We start from the raw sequence: 25,622 nt of genomic DNA, 5'->3' as shown, positions 1-25,622 counted from the left end.
ACAATGAATTATTGCTGCTACTAAGATAGAGAAACATTAGTTACTAATTTTGTTAAACTAATAAACCATACTAACAAATAAGAATCTCCAATATACTCAAACTTTTCAAAACAAGTTTAATAATCGAAGTATTTAATTAAATGGTTATATCTATTTCTAAGAATTATATGTAGGTGATAATGTTGGATATTCTTTTTGAATAAAACATCCATCTTTGTTGAGGGTTATTCATCAAACACTTTCTTAGAAAAATTTTGCAATCGTAATTAAGTTCATGTGGTATTTTCGGTGCTTCTTTGAAAATTTTTCAATAATTTTTTTATAACTAACAAAATTGATATGTTAAAAATATATAAAAGGTATATTTAACATTAAACTAATAATAATTCATCAATATTTCCTAATTCAACTAAATCAATCACATATATAAAAAAATTTCCTACTCAATCTAATACCCTTTGAATTAAATTATCTAAATTTTTATTTATTTTCTCTTTAAAATTAATGTTGCACAATTTATTAAGTATCATCCTCATTTGTCACACAATTTTTTAGTATCATTGTCACTAACACAAACTTTTTTTTCTGCATTCAAAGCACAAAAACAAAATATAGTAAATTTTAGACAAAAAATTTTTGGAAATTTAAAAAACTCATTTCTAAAGAAATATCTGAATGGAAGCAATAGAAAAATGACATACAAAAACAAACCCTGAAGAAACAATACAAGAATAAGAAGTAACAATTGAATTGCAAAAACTAAAACGAAAAGTTTGTGCAGTTTTCTATTTCTACTTCTACATCAGCATATTAAAAAATAATTAACAAAGTGAAATATGGAATGTGTTGTGTCAAAAACTGTTGATACGGTATCGTTTTCCATAAGTAAAATGCAGAGGATTGGGGATTTCCAATTAAACCCTGCAGAATGTAATAAACGAGAACAGTAGCAGGAAATTAATTAGTGAGATGATGACGATGACTGGAGATAACGAGAAAGGAGAGCGATGGAGCGGAGCGATGACGAATCTGACGGAGATGTCGTCGAATCTCGAATCTCTCCAGAAGCTTCTTCTCACCAAAGCCGTCTTCGTCGACGACGACACCTTCTCCAAAGCCTCCCTCACAGCTGACCAAGCCCGCTCCATCAAACTGCTCCAGCAACGAGTCGAGACCTTGGAGAGAGAGGTCGACGCCGCCATCACAGCTGCCGCTCGCGCTCGCTCCGAGAAACGACAGGCTGAGGCCGCTCAGAAAGCCGCCGAATCTCGCGCTCAACAGCTCACCGCGGAACTTGAAAACACCACAAGTATCATCATCTTCATCCTACTCTGTTTTTACTCTTCTCAATCATTGCATTTCATCTTTCAATTGAAGTTTGGAATGGTTCTGGTCTCTGATCTAAGCTAATCGTTTTTTATTTTCCTTTAACAGAGGTGTTTAAGTTGCACATGGAAGAGCTGCGCGCGAAGCAAGAAGAAATCCAGAAGCGCGACGAGGACATCAAGCTTCTCGAAGCTATAATTCGAACACTTGGAGGAAAGGAATCGCTCTCTACGTCTCAGTAAAACCATACGCGTTAGTCTTGGTCAACCCTAACCAATGGCAGTATCCCCTTTCATTACTTTATAAATTCAATTTTACACTTGCAAGTGAAGGATTCTCATCTTATGACTGTAATAAATAATGTTTCTGTATGAATGAATATTGATAATTCTTTGTGCACGATTGCTCTAGTGATTCTCCTGCGCCAAATGAGGATAAAGAATGGAGGAAGTGCAAGGTAGATTGCAACTTGCAGGTGTTGAACTTTGTTTTAACTTGAAACGAATTGTCATCGGTTTCATAGCATGCAGTTGCCATAAGTTACGATACATTGTATTGCTTCTGATCTGCGTGTATAGTTTCATCACAATAGGAGTGTGTGTTTGAGTAAACAGTTAAATTAAGTGCTTGCTGAGTAAGTGTTCTTATGTAAAAGTTGTGTTTACATAAGGAGTGTGTAAACTAGGAGTGTGTGTTTGAGTAAACTACTTGTTTACAAGTTGTTTATGTAATCAAATAATACATATGATTAAACTGTTTTCATTTACTGTGATTTGTGATCTGTTATAGGTTGTGTTCGAGTTTCTGAAAATAAGTTGAAATTAGATCCTGGATATATCATAAGCTGTTATGAGTGTTTCCAAATATATGTACTAATGATAGTCTTATAAGATAAATCTAAATGACACGTGAATAAGTTTCTTTAAATGGGCATTAAATACTTTACTCTTGTGAAAGTTCACGTCATTTCTTATGAGTATAAATTCAAAATTTTTGCCAAATTTTTATATATATTTTTCTTTGATGCCTTAACTAGTTGGTCTACCTTTCTCAACCTTTTTTTAGTTGGGAGAAAGACTGAAAGTAATTGTCTATGCTTATTGGAAAATGTAATAATGAATGGAATGAAGCATGCATGTCTCAAAACACTTCCTTGGATTTAAGTGCAAGCGCTGTGTGCAAGGTTTAGTAATGTTCTGAGGTATGTATGGATGTTTGATGAACACTTGCTAAAATTCCAAGGTAAACTAAAACACTCCCTATGTTACCTTTAATCACGGGTATCTGTGGCTTTGGCCTGTTGCAATTAAAAAAATCAGTGATCTCTTTGTTCTTTGAACTCTTAGTGCAGGCTATCCATTTTCTATCCTCAACTCTCAATTTCTTTGTTCACTCTCCCAGAAACTCTAGCTATTTGTCTGGTAACTTATTCTGTTCCTCCTTTTATAATCGTGGTATGAGATCATGTGAGACTGTTGGCTCTACAAGAAACTAACGGATTCTCTATTGGGAAGAAATTAGTGTAATACTACCATGACTATGGTCCCAATTCAATATTAATGGTCCCAACTCAGTTTTTTTTTTTTTTTAATTTGATGAAAATCAGGATTAAGAAAGACTAATTATGTGGCATTTGGAGATTAAAACGTGATTATTTAATAGTTTCTTTCAGTTAAGACAATCTTAAAAAAACAAAAAAAAAAAAAAAAACTCATTGGTTGACACGGAATTTAATTTTAAACTGTTATTTAGTAATATATTATCATATTGATTAAAGTCGTAAATTCCTAAATAGTTGTTATCATAGTTCAACTCTTCTTATTAAAGGAAATAAATTATTAAATATAATTATTTCGAAAACGCATTTTTAACCACATTCTTTGTACTGACATTTCACTCTTTATTAATTGAATTTTACTCGTAATATTGCAAGTTGTAATTAATTTTAGTTAATAAAGAATATGTGGAAGCAATTTATTTGCATAGAGACTTTTTAAAAGATAATTTATTTATACAAAATTTGAAACATTTTAGAATTTGTTTAATTAAAATTAACTTTAACTTGGCGCTTACAACTTTGGTAAATGATCTTCCTTACCTGGGACTAGCAGATAGCAATAATAGTTGACAAAAAGAGAATGTTGGAATGGACATTCGAAGCACTACAGATTCCAATGAAGTTTGTTGGACCAGGAACTTTAGGAGTAGGAAATTAACTACATGAAGTTATCATTAAACATTAAATAACTCTTTATTTGTTGGTTATGTTAATTTCTTTTGTTTCATGAGAAAATTATTCTGTGACTATAGGATACAGGAGCTGAATCCAAAGTGGTGTGAGAGAAACCTCGTGTTCCGAGGATGGACATCAATCTAAGCAAAAAAGTACATCACCCAACTAAATTATACCAAACTTGCTGCTTGGTCTGTTTCCTGTTGTCATTCTCATTGTTTAGACGTTTCTATTCTCTTTTTCTTTTCTCATCTGTACTTCCTTTTCCTTTTTAAATGTGCTCCGCATTGAACCAAATCAAATACCATATGTCAGATAACAAGAAAAGAATTAATCTACTTTATTCATACGCATACCATGCCTGTACATAGTGCAGAATAAGAAGTTTACAGACCACTTTTTGTTTATGCAAAAAATGGAAAATATAATCTTCTATCACTTATATCAATCAAAAAGATAAAAATAATACAACCATAGTACATAGTTAAATATCATTAAGGAAAAGTAATATGATATTGAAATTCATCTGAAGCATTACAAAACATAAAACTGAAAGAGTTTCTTTTATATGTGATAACATAAATAGAGTTTGAGTACTAGATGTGATAATTTAACATGGTAATGGACAGATTAGAGCTACAAGGTATGTGCCAGATGTTAATCATGGTGATGCACTTGTCATCAAATCCAAGAAGTCCTTGTCTGATTTCTTTCATTCTTTGTTTCCTATCTCTATGTGAGTAAACTTCAGTCAAAAGGGAAAAAAAAGGTCAGGTTGGACCTGTCAAAGCCAATCATTTCAAATTCTCATACACTCATTGCTTTGCTTGGATCCAAAACCTCGAGGCCCGTGTCGCATATTCTAAAGTTTAATGTGCTTCTGTCTGAAAAAGTTTATGGTTTTGCCTTATATTACTTGTTTAAACAGCCAGCAGACTAAAAATCCAAGAGACACCCCACTTAATTTTTTCTCCAACTTTTGATCTTGTCTTCCGTCTAACGTATATAAATAACCTTGAATGTCTCAGTCTCATTGATTAACTCTCATTCCAATTGTTTTCAAATCATTCTGTCTCACTTTATCCTTCACTCCTTCTTGTCTTCTCTCTCCAAGTCATCATTCTGTAGCATCACTTCCTCTCAGCTGTTTCTATGGAGGTATTATTCTTCTAACCTTTAATCTCTTATTGACTATTATGTGGTTTGTTTAGACATTATCTCTCATCCTTGCATACATGGCCTTTAATATTATGCAGAAAAATCATGATTGTGTGTATTTTTAACTTTAATCTCTGTATTTTATAGTATGCTATTCATTAAATTAATAAATGAAAACATGCATGGTGATCTATCAACAAAATGATTACCAAATAAACTGGAAAGAAATCGTGGACATTCTTAGGGTGTTGTTTATGTTGTTTTCAATTTAGAATTGGATTTTTATTTTTTTTTAATATTCTGCATAATAAAGTTTTATTGTAGTTATTAAATATCAGTATAAGTTTGCTTTTGGTGAATTCTAATTTTGATGGAGAACAGCATCTTAGAGAATTGCATCAATGTATTGTTTATAAACTGAAAGGTTATTACCATGGCTTAAGCAGATAAATCCGTTTATAAAAAGAATAATATCAGTTAACAGGCTAGTCTCTTAGCATTGGAGCCAAATCTGTTCAATAACATTCAATCACTTGTTTTGCTTTGCAGGTTGTTGAGTTAAAGGTGGAGATGGTTTGTATACACGAGAAAAGACTAAGGAAATGTCTCTCAAAATTGAAAGGTTTGTTTAATTGAAAGAGATTTCGCTAAGCAGTGTCACCATAATTCTGAGCTAGTTGTTGTTGTACTAACATATGGATGATCATTACATGCAGGGATAGAGAAAGTGGAGGTAGACACTAACTGCCAAAAAGTAGTAGTCACTGGATACACACACAAGAACAAAATTCTAAAGGCAATTAGGAGAGGGGGTCTGAAGGCTGATTTCTGGTCTGCTCAAAATGAGTTACTTAATGCTTATGTCAGTGCCAATTATACCAACTTGAGATTCAACCCCTTCAGCTTCTTCTAGTTTTTATCATCCCCAGTTACACCAAATTTCATATATTCTTTTCTTTTGAGGGTTTCTTTTTGGACTTTAGTACTTTCTGTCCAGTGTGAGACGGTAGATATATACACTACTTTGTATTCATAATGCTTCTCATTTCCATAGAAATCATCACCAATCACAATGTCCAAGGAATATGTAGTAGAGACATATCCAACTAATTTTGAGGCTTTTGGTGTTTTTACAAATTTCAAACTCAAGCTTTCTTTGTCTGCATGCAACTCCAGTTAATTATTGAAAGATCATAAACTACAATATACAAGATGTATTTTTTAAAATCTCATTTCAAACATGTTCTTATTTACTTCTAATTGTAGTTAAGTTTAATGCAAGTTGGTTTAAGAATCTGTCAATGTCATGAAAAAACAAAAATGAAAACTAAAGTTCCTTCTATGAAGGTTTAAGCCAACATAAATTATACAATTCTCTCGACTATCAGAAATACCAAATTGTTCTGCCTATCTTCATTAGAAACAAAACAAAAACATCTCTTTTTTCATACTTTATATATTTTATCTCTATAGTTTTCTCGTTGTTTATTGGTGAAATCATTATCTTCGTTTTATTTAGATTTACATAATTTTTAAAGTATTTCTTCTTTTTTTTCTCAAATAAAGATTTTACTTTTCGGCATTTGATGCCTTACTGTTATGATACTCGTACATGTGTCTGTAAAACTTCATGATTGCAGTGACCGCTTGGTCAATCTTCATTGCGATGTCATGTATTACATTTACAATCACAAGTTCTCAATGATTCTTCCTTTCTGACCAATAACTCGTGCCAATTATCCCTCTGCGATATTCCTCAACATTTTTATTCTCTACCTGAGAAAACAGATTGGGTTTCAGAATGATTCAACTAATCTAAATATAGTTATTCCACAGTTGTGGCCTTTATTAAGATTTAATTTTTCAAATTGGATAAATATAAAAGAATATAACTACGAGTTAACCTCCTATAGCCACAGATAAAGTTGCAATTATAGAAGGACTCAATCATCTAAACATCAGTATTTTAATTTGAACTTTCTTTGGGTCTTAACTTACCAAATTTATAAATTTGTTAATATAAGCATGAGAATTAATTTTCTAACACATCCATTATGTTTAAGTGGAGAGTTATAACATAATTGTAACCATTTATGAAATGCTTCCTTCAAAAAGGCTTAATTTATACAAAAGCATAATTATTTTATCAAATAAAGTGGAAATTAATTGACTAGAGAGACCCATTTTAAAAGTCGATCATTAAACATTATTTACGTTCAAATTTAAGCCGAAATTAAACTTCATATTTTTCTTGGTTGTGTATTTGAAATTACTTCTACAAGAAGCCACATATAATATAGAGAATAAGAAACCAAATAAACGTAAAAGTTCACAAAGTATATTTAATTAAAATATGAATGTCAAAAGTTAAACATCAAACATTTATTCCGAAAATACAACCATACATATAAATCATTCAATATATAAATAAGACTATGCAAAGCATACAGCTTTAATTTTGATTAGATTGACCCCTTCTAAATACCACATCTCCAACATACAACTCAGCCAAATAAGAATGTTATTCCACAAAACTTAGAAATTTTAGTTTTCTGATTTACAATTAATTGAATCAAATTCCTTTAACCCAGATTAAGAGAAAAAAAAAACAAAAAAAAAAAAACTCATGTCACGCAAAGCAAATAGCCAACGGCAATTCCATCATCATCAAGAGTCCTCCAATTTAACTATTGAGTACGCGAAAAAAATCCACAACCTTAAATCATCCACAATTCTCTTTAAAGCAAAACGATCACAATTCCCACCAATGATTTAGTCTTCTAAACCGGGAATAGCTCAGCTTAACACCCTAGAAATACCTATAATACCTCAAATAAAAAATTACCCACCAGATCTTAATATGCTCAAGACTGACCAACTATAAATATTCATTGTGCCTATTCAAAACTGTTTATTGGTTCTGCGTGCTTCGACAGCCAGCATAGCACTCTTTAATAACCTTTGTTTAATAGTAGACAGTCATTCAAGGAAACGGCCAAGAACTGAAATAAATTGAAGTGCACACCTACAACCTAGAGAGAAATTCATTCGTTGAGGAGAAACTTGTTGCAAACACATTGGTCGCTTCAGTTGTAAAACAATAACAACCAGACACAATGTTAACCACGATCACAATTGAATAAGCAACAAATCTTTTAATGCCATAAGAACGAATGAATAACTTAACTGAGGATACGAAAATAAAACACCAGTTCAATAGTGAAAAACAATTCTGTCATGCGGCTTTGGAATCAACAGAAACCAGCAGCACAGCTAGACAGCCATCATCAGTGTACCAACTGCTAATACCGTTGCAAACCCGATCTCAGCAAAGAGGGCAGCAACAGTCAGCTACAGTAACTGGTTAGTGCTTCAAACTATTCACGAACACATGCATATCTTACTACTAAAGATGCATCAGCTACCACCTCACAGCTACAGTGTCATTGAGCAGTGTGCTACAACAAACGTATCTCACTACATTAAGTGACAGATGTTATAATCTCGAAAGGTCAATGTTAAAAATTATCCATTAAAATACCCTAAAAAAAGTAACCATGAGTGTGTTACCATTGTCCACTTCCAAATAAACACCAGCACATTAAAGTTCATATTTACGACCCACAGTTTAATGTTTAGTATCCGCATCTGAATCAACAAATGACAGGTCCAACTCCTATGAGGCATCGGCTACATGTCAAAATATGCTCAACTTGTTCGTCACAGCATCAAGAATCCCGTTTAGGACACTTTTTCCGAGGCCAAACACGATTACCAGATCAAAAATCAGAATATTCTCAATGGTTATTACGGATCTCAGAAGAAAAAAAAAATTGACCAAAAAAAGCTTACCAATGATCAGATCATTCAGGAAAAAACCAAGTCAACTAATTGTCTGTTTAATCAGCACATTGGTAAAAAATCAGTCTTAAATCAGCATATTCTTGCAACCAGCATCAAATTCACGACCAATCATCAATGACATAGAAACAGCATCAACAGCAACAATGCCAACATGCGCCTATCAGGCCCCCATCACTTTTCCGGATCATAACTATAAAACCCAATAAGTTTTTCAATATAAATTAACTGAGCTTTAACTAGATCTCACTCCTTCCTATAATGGGAAATGAAAATGGAGATGTGGAGAGAAAATTGTAAACAGCAGAATGAAAATAAAATGCAAAAATCCCTTAAACTGAGGTAGAATCATCCTATCAACTACAAGGTCTAATAGTTACCAAACACTGAAGTAGATAACATAGCAAGTCCAAATATAAAAACCAAACATCAAGGAAGTCTGACCCTACCAAACAGCACTTAGATCATAAAATCCTTCAATGACTCTGATAAGACCATTCACACAGACTAAAAGATCCAACAATAGCAAAACAGCTACAGGTGCAATAGTCCGGCACTCTAGAATTTTTCATGGGAAGCATATCTTATTCCTGCAAGAGAAAAAATATGGAAAAGCCACAATAAATAAATACCTTGTTGACTAAAAGGTTGGTAAAAATTTCATTACTGCATTAAGACAAGTTACTTACATCACCATTCGAATTCCGAGGGGAAGGGCTTCGTGAAACTTCAGGGCGACCGCGTGGTGATACACTGCGCGGGGAAGGAGAACGTCCATCACGGCTACGATTTGCTGGACTTTCACCCCGTGGGCTTTTCCTAGGGGATGTACTCCTTTGTGGAGAAGTGCTCCGCTGTAAGGAAGGACTCTTTCGAGGACTAGGACTGCGTCGTGCAGGGGAGCGACTATAAGGAATATCAAGGAAAGAGTCAAACATAATTGCAATAGGGAATGGGGTAAAAACAATTGCAAGAAACTATATATCAACAAATGAAGACCTGTCAACTGATCTACTGCGGCTTCTACTATGATGTTCATCATCATAGCGTGCCCTACCACGACCCTTGTAATCAAGACTGGTACTACGGCTTCTGCTTCTGTGGTGATAGTCTTTGTCTCTCCCACGGTGCTTGTCACGTTCATACCTATCATAGCTTCTACTGCGACTTCTCTTTCTATAATCCCGGTCTCTGTCATCACGATACCTGCAGATGACATTAATAAATTCATTTCTCCAACTACATCAACTGAAAAAATGAACGACTAAACTACATTGGCTATAAAAACTCGTTTTAATTGCTAAAGATCATTTTCATAATGACTGGATAAATGGCATTTGGTATGTTTGAAAATAATATTTTGGGGGAATAATAGCTTTTCTCTTCAAAAAGAAAACTGAAAAAAAAAATGTTTCCCAAACCCTGTTAATCCTAACACAATTCTTTTAAAAACATTTGACAACTTGAATGTATGTTAACTAAACTCTGTCCAATAAATGACAGTTGCCAGGGAGAAAGCATTCAGCGTTCACTAGATAAGAGAAGGCTAGTATATGCTGAACACGGGCCTGTTTTAACTTCCCCTTTTATCCCTGAACTTCAGGTAACAACATTAAGAATCCAAGGCAAAAAAACAGCAACAAAAAAAAAGCTATGCATTTACTTCTGAAAAACAACATAAGTACAAAATTAGATTGCATGATGTACAGCTTGATTGCCACAAAAGCATAGCTCATAGTGTACCAATTTAGATTCCAAAATATTGTTTTAGCTGTAACATGGACATCACATAACATAAAAACAAAAGCTAAGAAAAAATATGAAATTGAACATCAAACTCAAGGCAAAAACAGGCAATCAAAGCATACTAGCACAACTTTTATCAACAAATTAAATAATTCTACAATTGTAGTTCAACACTTCTCATTACAGTAAAGCCAACAGAACACTTTAAAGAAGCAAGTAAATTCAACAACAGCAAACCTTTTCCTGGGACTACGGCTTCTTGACCGGTGCCTTGATCTCTGGGCCGTTTCAATAATCCTTCCTTTGTGACTGCAAATTGAAAAAATTAACTAAGCCATGGACAAACTCACATGTCATCTTCATGCAAAATCATTAAATTGGAGCAAGGCCAGTCTGATTACTGTTTTTCCAAAACTCTTTGTTATTAATAAGGTTAACTTCTGAAACTGGTCATTTTCAAACCGTGGGCCAAAATTTATAGAGAGAAAATTGAGAACACAAATTAGATGATATCATTTTCTTTAATTCTTCGCACTTCTCAATCTCAAAACCTAGCAACATCACCACTGCCACATGGAATGCTAACACCCCAAACACAACAGTGTATGTTTGCAAATTAAGCTAAAACCATGATGAATATCTAAATAGAGAAACAGACAATGGCAACAACTTCAAAAGGGAAAAAGAGGGTCTAGGAAATAATCCCCCAACAAATTTTCATTTTCAGAAATAACAAAAACAAAAAACCACCCAAAGCAGAAATAACACAGTGAAGGTTGATTCCAACAAAAATTACAATTTACAACTGAGATATTAAAAGCAAAATAAATAAATAACAAAAGTATAAAAGTAAAAGGAACCACTTACATCCTCTCAGCATTAGGCCCGTATTTGGCAAACTGGACCGTTATTTCACGACCATCAACCATTCTTCCTGAAAGGGTTACAAGACTCGGCCATTCAAAACAGAATCTAACAAAACAAAGACTAAATGAACGAATCAAAAACAAAAACAAGAAAGCATACCGTCGAGCCTATCAACGGCCTTTTGAGCCTCATCAGCATACTTGTAACGCACAAAGGCAAAACCCCTCGACTCACCGGTCCTTTACGACAAAATTAATAAACAAAGAAGAAATCATTAAATAGAGAAAAAGATTATGAATAAACGGTGAGAAAAAAATTGAAAATGAAATTTAAAAGTACCTTCGATCCTTGGGGATGAAGATGTCGACAACCTTCCCATACTTGTCAAATAGAGGAAATAGGTCATCGGCGGTGGTACCTGAACACAAGAAGATTAAACGTTAGATTAAGGGTTTAGCATAAAAATTAAAGAAAAAGAGAAAGAGAGAAAGAGAGAGAGAGAGAGAGAGAGAGAGAGAGAAGCTACGGAAGGTGATGTTGAGAACGAGAAGAGAGTAAGTGTCGGAAATGTCAGGAGGACCCGAGCGTCCGAAGTGAGACATGTTTGTTAGCAAAAGAGAGACAGAAGCGAAGAAGAAGATAAGAAATTAGGGATTAAGAAGAAGAAGAAGAAGAAGAAGGGGCTAGGGTTTGGGTTTGTGAAGCGTTGGCCGCAAAAACCAAACCTTCTTGAACATTCCTTGTGCCAAACCCTCTATTTATCTTCACATCCAACTCTTTCTTTTATTTTATTTTTTACCAAATGAATTATTACTATTCACAATATTTATTCACCTGATTTTTCAATTTTTTTAAAATTGAAAAATATTATTTGTTAAATTTTTATATTATACTAAATTAATTAAATACTTATATATGTTTTAAATTTTAAATATCAGTAAATTTATTTGATTGTCCTTTACTCATTTTCAATGCTAATCATTATTTCTCTTTTATACTTGTATTTTTAATATTTATTTAAACTTTTTTTTTGAATTATTTGAAAATCTATTATAATATTATTATTGGTGAAAATACATGATACATGTACCACGTGTGCGATAATTTTTTCTTATGGTAAAATAATAATAATAATAATAAAAAATTATTTTTACTATTATTATTATTATTATAAAACTAAATATAAATATTTTTATAACTTTGTGAATTATTTTTATTCGTTTTGTAGATAGTTATAATTAAAAAATTGGGCAAGTTTAAAAAATAGTTAAATAAAAAACACAGTAAATGTAAAGCAATCGTGATTAAGAATAAAATTGTAAAAATAATTGCTTTATTTTAAAGAAATTTTTATTTAAAAAGTAAATTAAAAATAATTATAATAAAAAAGAGAATTTAAATAATTATTATAATAAAAAATTATTCATTTTTATGTATACATTTCTTTCCAAATTTACATTTTAAATAAAAGTTTTTTAAAATTAAAATAATTATATTGTCAATTTCACCATTTTAAAAATTTAACCATTTTTCCAACTTAACAATTTTCTAATTATAAAAATATTTATAGAATAAAAAACATTTACAACAAAATTATAATAATTACATATATAATTTCATAATTACAATAATAATAATTATCACTACTATTATTACTTGTAATTATTCAAGAACACGTGTCTTTTCATTAATAGATATAATTATTCCTTTTTTTATATATTTTTTCCAAGTTTATCCTTTAATAAATAATATTTACCAATTTAATTCTGTAACTGCTTTTCTAAATTTTTTTTTCTAAATTTAATTTTTTTTAAATAATTATTTTATCTTCAACCTTTCAATTTCAATAATACTAACATTATTATAAAATAAATCACATATCAATAAAATTAGAATAATTATGAGAAGTGTAATATAACATATACTATAAAAGAGATAAATATCTTATCAATAAATTTCTTACAAGTCGAAAAAAAAAAGATAAATTACAAACAGCTATAAATATAAATACAACATTTACAACTACAATTATTTTTCTCTTTTTGAAATTTCAAGTTATCGAGAACATCAAAATAATCTTTAATTACTAGTTTCCTATACCAATATATACATTTAAAGGTTTTCTCCTTGAAATCCTTATAACCATCATTCAGATGTCATCACACTTTTCAATTATATCACAGAATACAAGGTACATCATTCTACCATTTACAACTAAACCAAATATAAAAAATCAATTAAAAAAACCAAAAGAATCCAGACTTGCTCGCCTAGCGAGTAGTCTTCACTCATATAGCGAGAGCAAAACCGGTGAGCTTTTAAGGCCCAACGAGCTTACTCGCTTAGCCCCTATAACCACAACTCAAACACCCTACAAACTCGTCAAATGAACCAATCCACTCGCCTAACAAGAGCGAAAAAAGAGAACTCCTACATCCTAGTGAGAAAGATCGCCCAACCCCTGAACTCAATGTCAGAATCCTGATTTACTCGCTTAACGAGCAGTTTGCTCATTAAGACCCCTCTTCATAATCTAACAACACTCCAAACTGCCAAATGACATTACTCCAACCTCACATGTCCTTTCTCATGCACTTCCACCAATTTCTAACACTTTCAAATGGTAATCTGAGCTACAACCAACATGTGTATAGGCAAATAACCTAATATAAACAAGTCGTGACTCTTTCTACCATGAAATTCCACTCAAAATCAACTCATTTTATACTTTATGGATCAAAACTCAAATCTACTAATTCTTGCCCATAACCAAGCAACGAGGCTGAATAAGTCCAAATGAACTCAAAAACAAACCTTAAATCCTCCTTTTTCCTTTAAACCTTCTTCTAAAATTCACTACTCAAAACCTCAATATATACCTAAAAGTCAATGAAAAACACAACATATCTTCTACTATACAATCCTAGACCATTCACATGTTCACCCATCACCCAAACCAGTCTCAAATGACATTACCAATGATTCCAAATTCCCATTTCTTCCATTTTACCATTTCTTCCAAAAGTCAGCTAACAACACCACCCATTTTGATCAAAAAATGATCCAAAATTCAACAAATGCATTTCCACCCAACAATTCAACCAAAATATAACATCACCAGTCCATAAAATATAATTCACGAGTTGATTTCAATCAAAACACATATTTATAAAAAACATCCAACATCACACAACTAATCTCACTTAATCAAAACATAATTATCACTAAGTCATTCATCTTTGATATAACCAAATCATCCTATCAATATAGAAATTCATCAATCATACTTTAAATTTAATACTCAAATCATAAAACTAACTTCCTTAACATAAAAAGAAACAACCATAGCTCTACATAGCTCGCTACTCTTGCTTCGAGCTCAAGAAACTTTAGAAAAACCTATAAACCACAAGAACATGATCATAATAAGTCTTTAGAATCTCTTATCAACGAAGAGATACTAAGAAAACTAATTTAACACATGCGTAGAGAACTCTTATGTATGAATTTGATTGAAAAGTTAAAGGAAAAAAGAAGAGAAACTTACTTGTTGTACAAGGAAAAATGATTTGATAGAAAAGAAAAAAAATTCTTTACCATGATCAGTCAAACACCTCCTAATCGTTAAACAGATGATTTAAATGTTAGAAATTGTAAAAAGAATATAAAGAGAACTAAAAGAAAAGATTCTAAAGATATGACAAATATTTTTGATGATGAGACGAATTTAAACTTTTTTATTTATATTATTGAATTATTTTAACTTTAAAATGTTTAACCTTATTATTTTAAAATACCTGTTAACTATAATAATCAATTATTTTAAAATACCTATCAACTGTAATATTAACACATCTTAAACTTTCCGGCACTCAATTTCAATCCAGAACAACAAACAACATGAAGCTAACTGACTCCAGTTTAAATTTAGTCCATAAATCCACTGCACCAGTTTAATGTTCGAGTATTCATTTCTTACACTGCATTCAAATATGGACCAGAAATTCCATATCCAAACCAGCTCCTAGACCTGCTTCCATCATCTGAATTCCATCCAAAAATAACACTACAGCACGTCAAACACCTACTTCCTTCCAGCATTGATTCTAGTGAGCCATTCATCCCAGAAAATGAACATTGCAATCAGTCCAGCTTATACGTTCGTCTTTGCTTTCCAAGTATTACTGCGTCAGTTGCTGCACCAAGATAAATGCTCCAGCATACACTTCTGTCCAGCACTAGTTCCAGCATAAAACTACTGCCTCAAGTCTATATTTATGAACCAGTTTTCCCCAAGCACCACAAGTGACATTGGCTGCACCGTAAGAATGAAAGATATGGCATCATCTGCTTCTTGGATACTAAAAGCCTAGTCTTATTTTTATCAATACTTTATACTTTTATTTGATATGCAATCTTTAAAAATGAATTAGCAACTGATATATTTATGAAATTTGTGTATTGTTTTTTTTCTCTGCTCCTTTGTCCTAGTCTTTGTAATATACGTGTTTTCGGTCTTGACGAGTTTTGAGGATATACTTGAGATTTTGTTGCTTAATAATTTCATCGAGGCTACTAAGACATGAACAGGCTCCTGAGAAATGCTGCAAACGCAATGCTGCAGAGTTACGCAAAACTCTCGAAAACACTTCTCCTCAATTCCCATTCATTCCCTAAAACCCTAACCACCGCGGCCTCACCCCGAGACGAGTACTTTGCAGTGATTCACCACGTCTCCAACATCGTGCGCCGCGACTTCTACCTGGAACGCACCCTCAACAAGCTCCGCATTCACGTCACCCCGGAGCTAGTCTTCCGTGTTCTCCGCGCGTGCTCCACCGCCTCCACGCCCTCCCTCCGCTTCTTCAACTGGGCTCTATCCCACCCCTCCTACACCCCCACCTCTCTCGAGTTCGAACAAATCGTCACCACCCTCGCCCACGCCAACAATTACCAAACCATGTGGTCCCTCATCCGTCAAGTCACCCTCCACCACCGTCTCTCCCTCTCCCCTGCCGCCGTCGCCACCCTCATCGACGCCTACGGCCACCACCGCCACATTGACCAGGCCGTTGAAGTCTTCAACAAGGCCGCCGTCCTCAACTGCCCCCAAACCCTCCCGCTCTACAACGCCCTTCTCAAATCCCTCTGCCACAACCGCCTCTTCCACGGCGCCTACGCCCTCCTCCGCCGCATGCTCCGCAAGGGCGTCCACCCCGACAAGACCACCTACTCTATCCTTGTCAACGCCTGGTGCTCCTCCGGCAAACTCCGCGAGGCCAAGCTCTTCCTCAGGGAAATGAGTGACAAAGGCTTCAACCCTCCCCTTCGTGGCCGCGACCTTCTCGTCGAAGGCCTGCTCAACGCCGGTTACGTTGAATCCGCCAAGGGAATGGTCAGGAAGATGATCAAGGAAGGGATCGTTCCCGACGTTGGAACTTTCAATGCCGTGGTGGAGACAGTGTGCAAGGAAGACGTTCAATTTTGCGTTGATCTTTATCACGAGGTTTGTGCTTTAGGGATGGTTCCTGATGTCAACACTTACAAGATTCTCATTCCCGCTGTTTCAAAAAGTGGCTCCATTGATGAGGCATTTAGGTTACTCAACAATTTCGTTGAAGATGGTAACCGCCCATTTCCTAGCTTGTATGCGCCTGTTATTAAGGCTCTGTGTAGGAGAGGGCAGTTTGATGATGCTTTTTGTTTCTTTGGGGATATGAAGGCCAAGGCACATCCCCCTAACCGCCCTCTCTATACCATGTTGATTACCATGTGCGGCCGTGCCGGGAAGTTTGTGGAGGCCGCTAACTACCTCTTTGAAATGACTGAGATGGGGTTGGTCCCCATCTCGCGCTGTTTTGACATGGTTACTGATGGGTTGAAGAATTCTGGCAAACATGATTTGGCTAGTAGAGTGCAACAGCTCGAAGTTTCTATCCGTGGTGTTTGATGCATCATGTATTTGTCTCTACCATTATTGCTCATTCCCTGCCTCTCTCAAGCTCAAAAGTTCTCTATACATTGGAATATAGGTCTCAAATCCTTTACTCTCTCTATTCCATCTGTGTTGGGCTAAAGTTCTTAGCTTATTTCTGTCAATTGTGTTCACAAACTTGATTTTTTTTTTATATCATAAATTCATTCCTGTAAGGAACTTGTTGGTTGCACTGCTTGCTCTTGTGTCTTTCTGAAAAGTTGAAAACCTTTATTGTTGTTTGGCAGAATAACGTACATTACATAACACATTGTGAATGAATGACGTTTGAAAACCTGAGCAAACCACATTTGTGACGTGTAAGACGAGACAGACAGACGGAGCAAAGAGAATGTTGTCATTATAAATATATTACTATCATTTAGCACATGAGTGTCCTGGGAAATATCTCAGAATGTAGCATATAGAGAAAGCTATTCTTTATGTCGGATGCATCACCGTTTTTTTCTCTAGTTCCAATACCATCAGGTGATCATGTTTTTAGGAATAGTAAGTACTATGTGCATTGAAATTATTTTCACCGGCATCTTCCTGTTAGAAATGATTTCAACTTGTTGAAGAAGAAATTACAATAGTAAAAAACGAGCTATTGTAGAACTTGCTGTGAGTGTCATTATTTGTGCGCTGTTATCGTTTCGACTTTGTGTTTTGACATATTTTTAATGGTTCTGTCTATCGTACAGGTTTCTTCCCATGAAAGAGGAACAAGAAATGGACCAAAAGCTCTGAAACCTATCCCCGTGGTTGTCCTATGCAAGTAAGACTTCGTCTGTTTCGCCTTATTGTTTGTTATTATTTGGTGTATTTTGCAAATATCGGGTAATTTCTCTGCTATCAGCTATATTAGAACTTTTGAAGGATAGGTACTTAAATGAAATATATATCAGTGTAAGACAGTGCAATTTAGGCGTGAAATAAACTTCTAATGAACAGTTCAATTCTACCTGGTCATATCTTTTAGTCTATAATGTTATAGTTTTGTAATTTCCCTCAGCTTGCGAACTGTGTCCTTTCTTCTTTGTACGTTTTAAATTTATATCATGCAACAGAAATAGTTTGAGTTTCTGAATTTGAAGAAGTTGAATGGTAAATCAATCTGTTAAGCCAAAGAAAGGCTAAGGATCACAACAAAGAAAATACATTTTTCTAACTAATTGCTGGTAATATGAGATTCCATAATTTTTTTTAAATGTTTACAATAATTTAATATTATGAAGAGTTCATGTTCAATTAGTTAAAATATTTCTTTAATGAACCAAGAACCAATGCTGGAGATAAAAGGAAGAGGTTAGAACGGAGGGTGGAATTTCTTTATATCTTGCGGTCTAAAAGACACTTCATCCTTATACTTGAGCTAAAGCGAAACTACTCTGCAGTTTGGAGAGCAATGGGACTTTTTATTTCATTGCATGCCATAGATGTGGTCCCCTTCTTGCTCGCATGTTATTCCACAATGAGTCAAACCTGCTAATAAACAGTCTAGAAAACAGTAATTATGGTAAGATCACGAGGAGAGAGTTACTACACTTTACTCCTCTAAACCATTACTGTGGTACCAGTTCGAGAGGAATTAATCAATAAAGTCACTGATATGCTCTAGTTATGCTTAAAAACTGTATTGAGCTATCAAATAACTAAATTTGTTTTTGTTTGTTTCTATTGCTACTCAAACTGTTAACAGAAGTTAGAAAGTTGCTCACAGTATCTCTCAGTTCCAAATTATTCTTATACAAAGTTGAAGGAGAACAAGTAGTTGAGAATCATCACACCAAGAATTGGTAGACTTTAAGCTAGAGTACGTATATGTAAAATATTAATAACGTTTGTTTTTTTTCTCTCACCATGTTTTGTAGGAGAATTGATTTCCAATTTTTTGAAAATTATAAAAATAGTTTGGGAACTTCGCTTTCAACCTAGTTCTTGAATAGCCTGATTCATGAATCATGATTTCTTAGGCACTCCTTTTAGCCGATTCAGCATTATCGAAGAGGTTAACTTGTTTCTGTGAAAAGGGGATAAAGAGAGGCAGGGAAGGGTAAACTTTAAAATTTATTTCCCATATATCTTATTTCCCATATATCTGCGATGTGTGGATTCCATCATCAACTGCCAGTGAAGCATGCTTGCACTGATAAAATTCAACTGAATTTCTATTGTATAAATACGGTGTGCATAGGTTGGTTTGCTTAGTGTAGGTCCCTTCCATACTTTTGCCAAAAGATTAAAATATTAAACTTTTTGTATTTTTTCATTTTAGGTGAGTAATTAACCTCACTTTTTTCCGTAGGGGTTGTGGTTAGGCTTCCACGCTTTTTCTGTTGTGGCGGGAAACCTAATCAAGGTAATACTGGTGAACAGAAAGGTAGTCCAAGCTAATCAAGCTGTTTGCGTAACACCAGATGTTGGTTGACGTTCAGAGCCACCCATAAGTAGGTCCTTTTGGTAGTCACGCTTTATTTTATTCTTGTTTCCCATGCAATGCCATTATTGGATCCGAGATTTTTTGCTTTAAAAGATAAATGGAGTATGCAGTTCTTTGATTTTAGTATGCAGTTCTTTGATGATATTTTTTTTTTTGTATCCCGTAAAATTCCTATACACTTGCATTTGTACCGGAATGAGCTTTCAAGAATTTTACAGGGGTGGTGAAAGAAAACCTTCTTGGATACTAAAAGCCTGGTGTTTTATCAATTGTTTTATTTCATATGCAATCTTTAAAAATGAATTGGAAATTGACAAATCAATAGTTTTATATTTATCAATAGTTTTATTCTGTTTGGTATAATAATGGTTGATTTGCCTCTGCATGTACGTAAAACTTGTTATGATTTTGAGGATTTTAGTTTAAAAGTAGTATGTTTATGATAGTAGAGTTGTATGATTTTAGTTTAAAAGTAGTGTTTTCCTATGTTTTGTTGTTCAGTGTTGTTTTATTTGGTTAATTCTGCAAACTTTTTATACCAGATTGTAGACATAAGTTTCTTTCAACATTTTGTTGATCATGTTTATATACTTTTAATTCTCGAATTAGTCAAATCTTAGTCTACAAGGACCACCTCTATGCTTCTTAATATGACTTGTATGAAATATGATATGACTATTCTAGTTGAAGATGATTCATGATTTTGATTAGGAATAATAGTTGACATTTTATTGGATTGTAAATGGTTGCGATTAAACATAAGGAAATCTACTCGGTGATGCCTTTTATCTTATGGTCTAATAATTTATTATCTTATTTCAGACTACTATGGCTGACAATATCTCACCTTCTGCCTTTGAAAAAGAACAAGTAGATATTCCTTTTTATTCCGCCAATTTTGAAAAAACTAACCTGGTGATTGATGTTATTATCTGATAATTTGAAAATAAGTTCAACTTCAACTTTAGGTCATTTTGGTGTTATTTGATTATGTAGTAATTATTATTTTTCGATGAGTTTCAATCATTCATGTGATAATGGAACAGGTATTTGGAATGGTTGAAAAGAAGATGGAATATAGGGTCGAATTATTCAACAAGTAGGTTTCCCTGTTCTTGCTTGCCTTGATAGTTTTACTGTTGTTAGCAAGTATAATGTAGGGTATAGGTACTTTTTGTTTGAGAAGATTCGTTGGTGGCATAATTCATTTGGCTAATTTTGTTAATTTTTATATATAGGATGACCTAGACCTGTTTCAAAAAATGTGTTGACAATAAGTGGGGAAACTCTTCTCTAATTTTATTAACTGCTTGAATAATTCTCATGTTTGATGCTATTCATATGCCATCCAGTCCAATCCACCCAAGTTGTAAATTAGTTTCTTATTTTGATGATGGCTCACTTAGTGTTAGTTCTTATAAATTGAAGTTAGAGGAAGTGTAAAGTATAACCCTATAGAAAGATTGTTGGTGTTTTTTAATCAATGATATTTGGCCCAATGCCACAACCCTTATTCTCCTTCCTCTGTTTCTGATTTGTATTGTAAGGTGTGAATTGGAGGATGGTTTTCTTTGGGTTGATGGTTGTGGATTGGTTCTGTGTGTGCAAGGAAAAGTGAAAGTGATGATGGTGTTAGGAGTTGTGAAGATGTCTAAGAAGAAGAAAATGGGTTGAGACATGGCAAAAAAGGATGGATCGGCCTCACGCATATAGCCCGACAACCCGACACTTAGAAGATCAACCTCATAGCAGTCATAGAAGTTTAACATATTTGCATACAACACGACAAGCATCATAGGAACTTGATTGGTAGTATGATAGCTTGGTAGTTAGCGAGGAAGCTCAACTAGCATTATAACTAGTCTAACAGGAAGCAAGAAAGCTCGATAGGCAGCATGAGAACTCGGTTGGTAGTATAACTAACTCGACAGGCAGAATGAAAGCTTGGCAGGTAACATGGGAACTCTGCAGACATTATTTGTATATTTAAAAATAAAGAAACTAAAGTTTGGTCAATCAATGGACCCATGTTGTAAGCCCGGGTGATTGTCATCATAATGTTTGGATTTTTAACATTGTTAAACCTATTTACGAATATTGTATATTTAAATTATTTGTTTCCATGATTGATTCTTATATATTATATAATTCTTTGCAATGTAATAATATTATGAACTTTTATAATAAACTTCAATGTTTAGGATTCTATAACAAGTGTTATCAAAATAGGTTGGTATCCATAAGCCAATTTGGTCCATAAGGGTTTGGGCTTGGTTGAGTTGAAATTTTTTTTTGAAATTTTGACTAATTTTGAGTTTGATCCATTAAGAATTTGGTTCATTCAGCTTAAATTCATGGTGAGTCTGATTGACTCATCAATCCACTTAATTTTGTCTTTTTTTTTGTATGTTTTTGGATTATATTTGGAGTTTAAGATGATTTTGAATTGCATTATTTTTTCTTTTTAATTTAAATTGTCTTTGGAATTTAACATAATTTTATATTGAAATTTATTTATAATTGAATTAAAAAAATTTGTTATTTTTTTAGTTGAAAGAAAAAACTTGTCATTAGGTGAGCTAGTGAGCTAACTTGTGGTTAACCAGGTCGAGTTTGAATTTTTCAACTCACTAATAAGTGAACTGAGTTGGGTTGATCCACTAAATGACCAATCCGTGATGAGTTAGATCGGATTAGGACATTGGTCCGTTTTGACAACATTATGTATTGAAAAAAATCACTAATATTAAAACAAACTAATATATTAATTATAAATTTATCTATAGGTAAATCATCTACAAATTTGTCATTAGGTAATTATCTATTAATTTATATGTATATAATTATAGAGTTTGTAGATAAAATACTTACAAATAGATATTTAAGTAATGTTAATTATGATTAATTTACTCTAAAGTAATTTGTAAGTAAAACTGTTTTATTTACAAATTTTTACAATAAATAATAATGATTTTTTAGTGATTATTTTTGTGAACTTAATACCAACTTATCTAATTAATAAAAAAATAAACTTTTTAATTCAAACAAAGTTATAAACTATCTTCTTGTAATATGAACTCATTGTAGATTTGTTATTTCTTTTTCTTGTGAGTAAAACTTCTTATAAACTATGTTCTTGCCCACTAACTTTATTACAAAGTTCACTCTATACAATACATGTTACATAGCATCGTCATATTTATACATGTTGTCCCAACCTTTGTAATAGTAGTTGGGGGCAATGCGGACATTATTTGCTTGCCTAATAGCTATTTGGTTTAAAGTTATCCAAGTTTAATGACATTGGACCAATTGTCTCTCCTTTTAATGATTTGTGCCAAAACATTCTCACCAAATTTTAAGGTAAATGGATTGATCTTAAAAGATATTGGAAAACAAGTAGGTTTTGTTTCAACACCAAGAGGGGGTTGAATTGGTGAGGTTTGAAAATCAGAGTCTTTTTACAATCTTTTTCACAAAGTAGAAATCTTTGCACAATTTCTTGAATCGCAAGTAATAAAAATTTAAGTGCAGTGGAAAATCAAAGTAGACTACGCTAATCACAGAGTCGACTAAAAGTAAAAGAATAGGGATAGAGAATTCAAACGCAGATTTTTATACTGGTTTGGCCTTAATGCCTACATCCAGTGTCCTTCCAATCCCAAGAAGCAAATGCACTATAATGGTCAAGGTTTTTACAACAAGGCTTTTATAGAGACATTCACGTCAAAAATATAAAACACCTCTTTAACCCTCTAACCAAAATATAGGCAGAAACACACAAAGATTTGCAGCAAGATATCCCCTCTTCTGCAATTTTCAACCCACTTTGAACAATCCTCAAAGTGTCCAGACTCCACGAATCCACCCCTTGTAATCACAACAGGTACGACAATCTCCAACGGATTGTAACACGAGCCTTGATCAACCAAAGAACACCTCAATTGTGCAGATAATGATCAAGTAGTAAGCACAACAGAATTCTCCTTCAGAACCTCTTCAAAGAATGATTACCACAGTCTTCTTGATTTGTTCTTGGAGCACTAAATCACAGATAATCAATCTGAAACAGAATATGAAAATGCCAGTTCTTCCAAAAGTTCTCTGAATAACTCAGGTCTCGCGTATTTATAGATTTCCATAAATCAGAGGCTCATGTAATCGACTAAGCTACTAATACAATCGACTATCTTTTGACAGTTATAACAGTTAAGTCAGAGTAGTAGCAGTCAAGTCAAACAAATTAATTCCACATTCAATACAATTGACTCTCATTCAATGCTTAACTAACATTTGAAAATATAGCCTTTATTATTCACAAGCATAACATAATTCCAAATAAAACAACTAACAAAGTCGAGTACATAGCGCACATAGTCGACTTTAACACATATGCACATATTGAAATTCTTTTAACGTAAAATCTCACATAACACTGTATTTGAAAATCTGTGTAAAGTCTTTAGGCTTAATTGACACTATTGATAATGGAGTCGACTTAGGACATGCAGATGTGTCACACAATATAAGTTCATCAAAGTGCATGTGGTTTTCCATTTCCAAAACATATGTAATGCAATCACAACAAATGTAACATATATCAAAACACTGAATATGCATTCATATATCAAGATCAACACAATACATGGTAAGATATCAAACAATAAGCAACAGAACATGTAACACATAACAAGACATGTGTTATTAATAATGTGTTGTCATCATAAAAAACCAGAGTGATTAAAGCACTGTGAGATTAAGGTTAGCTAAACAGTGCTTCCCTTATCAACAATCTCAACAAAAGAATCCTTTTATACCTTATCCAATAAGGGCCTATGCAAACTCTAAATCTTACTACCTTAGGTTAGGATCAAAATGCAGAGCGAGTCATGTTAAGGGCGATAGCTTGAGTACAAGGTGGCCTGAGTAATTTGGCTCATTAACCCACTTAGGTCCACCCTGCAAAACCCACAGCCCACGTGGACCAATAATGGAATAGGACAGGTTGGTCCACATGGCTCACATTGTGTAGATTTTTCTCAACATGTGTCCATAACTTATGATGTGTTCACTAATATGAGTATTGTGTGAATTTTCCATTAATTAAGTTTACTTTCAAAAGGGTCTTTTATCAATTCTCAATTTTGTTTGAAAACTTTAGTTACTACAAACTTAATTTTCGCTGTTGTTTTATTTAAGTATGTCAGGTGGGTTGCAAATTTATTGGGCTCACACTAACTTAATTAAGAAAAAAATGGAGTGTTGCTCCCTCCACCATCCCAAGTGCTTCTACACCTCTTCACTATTTTCTTTTATTCGAAAAATACTTTACACCTCCCCACTATTTTCTTTTATTCCAAAAATACCCTACACCTCCCCACTATCCTCAACAATCTTTCTCTTTTTCTCTCTACATTAATGGAACATTTATATGACTTTTCAATATTATTGCTTCTACCACTTCCATTTTATAAACTTAAAAGTTAGATACAAATACAAAATAATAAACATAATAATATTAATAGTAAATAATAATAATAATATATTATTATTATTATTATTATATACTAACTTTATAATGACGAAAGAACTAAATAAATTCCAAATTTTTAACAAATAACTTTTCTTTTATATTTTAAGTATTTAATAATATTTTTTATATTATTTATCTAATAAATTAAATACTTTATTCAAGTTATTTGAGTCAAACATGTAGGTAACTTAAACAATAATATAATGTTAAAAAATAGATATTAAATGTAAAAACACACACACACACACACACACACACATATATATATATATATATATATATATATATATATATATATATATATAAACATTTTTCTAGAAATTTAGAACAAAATTTTACCATTTATTAAGTAATTTGAAGAAAAAAAATATTGAACAATGAAAATAAGATTGAATCAAACTTATTTAAGGAAAAGTGTAAATAAAATTTTGCAATATATCACAAGTTTATTTCTGAGCCAGGTGAATGCTCTATTAATGTA

General features: G+C 33.1%; 4 protein-coding genes across 35 annotated transcripts; 3 read left to right on the top strand and 1 right to left on the bottom strand.

The window, feature by feature from the left end:
* Positions 1 to 899: 899 nt before the first annotated feature.
* LOC106773999 lies at positions 900 to 2,098 on the top strand. Of its 2 annotated transcripts, none has more exons than XM_014660778.2 (3): positions 900 to 1,309; positions 1,435 to 1,605; positions 1,738 to 2,098. In XM_014660778.2, the coding sequence occupies exons 1-2, from the start codon at positions 970 to 972 to the stop codon at positions 1,566 to 1,568; spliced, it is 474 nt and encodes a 157-aa protein (XP_014516264.1). In that variant the 5' UTR covers positions 900 to 969; the 3' UTR covers positions 1,569 to 1,605; positions 1,738 to 2,098. The 2 variants fall into 2 exon arrangements, with proteins under 2 accessions (XP_014516264.1, XP_014516263.1); XM_014660777.2 differs by having other exon boundaries at positions 901 to 1,309; positions 1,435 to 1,578.
* A 149-nt stretch (positions 2,099 to 2,247) lies between these two features.
* On the top strand, positions 2,248 to 5,861 carry LOC106773998 (heavy metal-associated isoprenylated plant protein 45). Of its 4 annotated transcripts, none has more exons than XM_014660773.2 (4): positions 2,248 to 2,747; positions 3,637 to 3,711; positions 5,267 to 5,339; positions 5,434 to 5,861. In XM_014660773.2, the coding sequence occupies exons 2-4, from the start codon at positions 3,688 to 3,690 to the stop codon at positions 5,628 to 5,630; spliced, it is 294 nt and encodes a 97-aa protein (XP_014516259.1). In that variant the 5' UTR covers positions 2,248 to 2,747; positions 3,637 to 3,687; the 3' UTR covers positions 5,631 to 5,861. The 4 variants fall into 4 exon arrangements, with proteins under 4 accessions (XP_014516259.1, XP_014516260.1, XP_014516261.1 ...); XM_014660775.2 differs by lacking the exon at positions 2,248 to 2,747 and adding an exon at positions 4,189 to 4,717 and having other exon boundaries at positions 3,692 to 3,711; XM_022786131.1 differs by lacking the exons at positions 2,248 to 2,747; positions 3,637 to 3,711 and adding exons at positions 4,189 to 4,202; positions 4,674 to 4,717.
* A 1,520-nt stretch (positions 5,862 to 7,381) lies between these two features.
* LOC106773997 (serine/arginine-rich splicing factor SC35) lies at positions 7,382 to 11,927 on the bottom strand. 7 transcript variants are annotated; one of them, XR_002669633.1, is made up of 11 exons: positions 11,718 to 11,927; positions 11,531 to 11,609; positions 11,351 to 11,430; positions 11,192 to 11,258; positions 10,562 to 10,633; positions 9,578 to 9,784; positions 9,268 to 9,484; positions 9,028 to 9,168; positions 8,570 to 8,612; positions 8,288 to 8,466; positions 7,382 to 8,194 (listed from the first exon to the last, which is right to left on the bottom strand). XR_002669633.1 is itself a non-coding variant. In XM_014660772.2 (8 exons), exons 1-8 carry the CDS (start codon positions 11,791 to 11,793, stop codon positions 9,163 to 9,165), a joined length of 804 nt encoding a protein of 267 aa, XP_014516258.1. In that variant the 5' UTR covers positions 11,794 to 11,927; the 3' UTR covers positions 8,888 to 9,162. The 7 variants fall into 7 exon arrangements, 1 of the variants encoding a protein (XP_014516258.1); XR_002669634.1 differs by having other exon boundaries at positions 7,382 to 8,175; XR_002669637.1 differs by lacking the exon at positions 8,288 to 8,466.
* Positions 11,928 to 15,615: 3,688 nt separating this feature from the next.
* Positions 15,616 to 21,766, top strand: LOC106773995 (pentatricopeptide repeat-containing protein At5g18390, mitochondrial). 22 transcript variants are annotated; one of them, XM_022786124.1, is made up of 6 exons: positions 15,630 to 17,223; positions 17,870 to 17,943; positions 19,474 to 19,615; positions 20,431 to 20,478; positions 20,655 to 20,707; positions 21,218 to 21,766. In XM_022786124.1, exon 1 carries the CDS (start codon positions 15,774 to 15,776, stop codon positions 17,139 to 17,141), a length of 1,368 nt encoding a protein of 455 aa, XP_022641845.1. In that variant the 5' UTR covers positions 15,630 to 15,773; the 3' UTR covers positions 17,142 to 17,223; positions 17,870 to 17,943; positions 19,474 to 19,615; positions 20,431 to 20,478; positions 20,655 to 20,707; positions 21,218 to 21,766. The 22 variants fall into 22 exon arrangements, with proteins under 22 accessions (XP_022641851.1, XP_022641850.1, XP_022641849.1 ...); XM_022786122.1 differs by having other exon boundaries at positions 21,156 to 21,766; XM_022786121.1 differs by lacking the exon at positions 19,474 to 19,615 and adding exons at positions 18,868 to 18,981; positions 19,142 to 19,221 and having other exon boundaries at positions 20,655 to 21,766.
* Positions 21,767 to 25,622: the final 3,856 nt, after the last annotated feature.

Source organism: Vigna radiata, chromosome 9 (assembly GCF_000741045.1).
Source record: "Vigna radiata var. radiata cultivar VC1973A chromosome 9, Vradiata_ver6, whole genome shotgun sequence".
In the NCBI taxonomy this organism is placed as follows: domain Eukaryota; kingdom Viridiplantae; phylum Streptophyta; class Magnoliopsida; order Fabales; family Fabaceae; genus Vigna; species Vigna radiata.
This window is presented reverse-complemented; position numbering and strand designations above follow the sequence as displayed.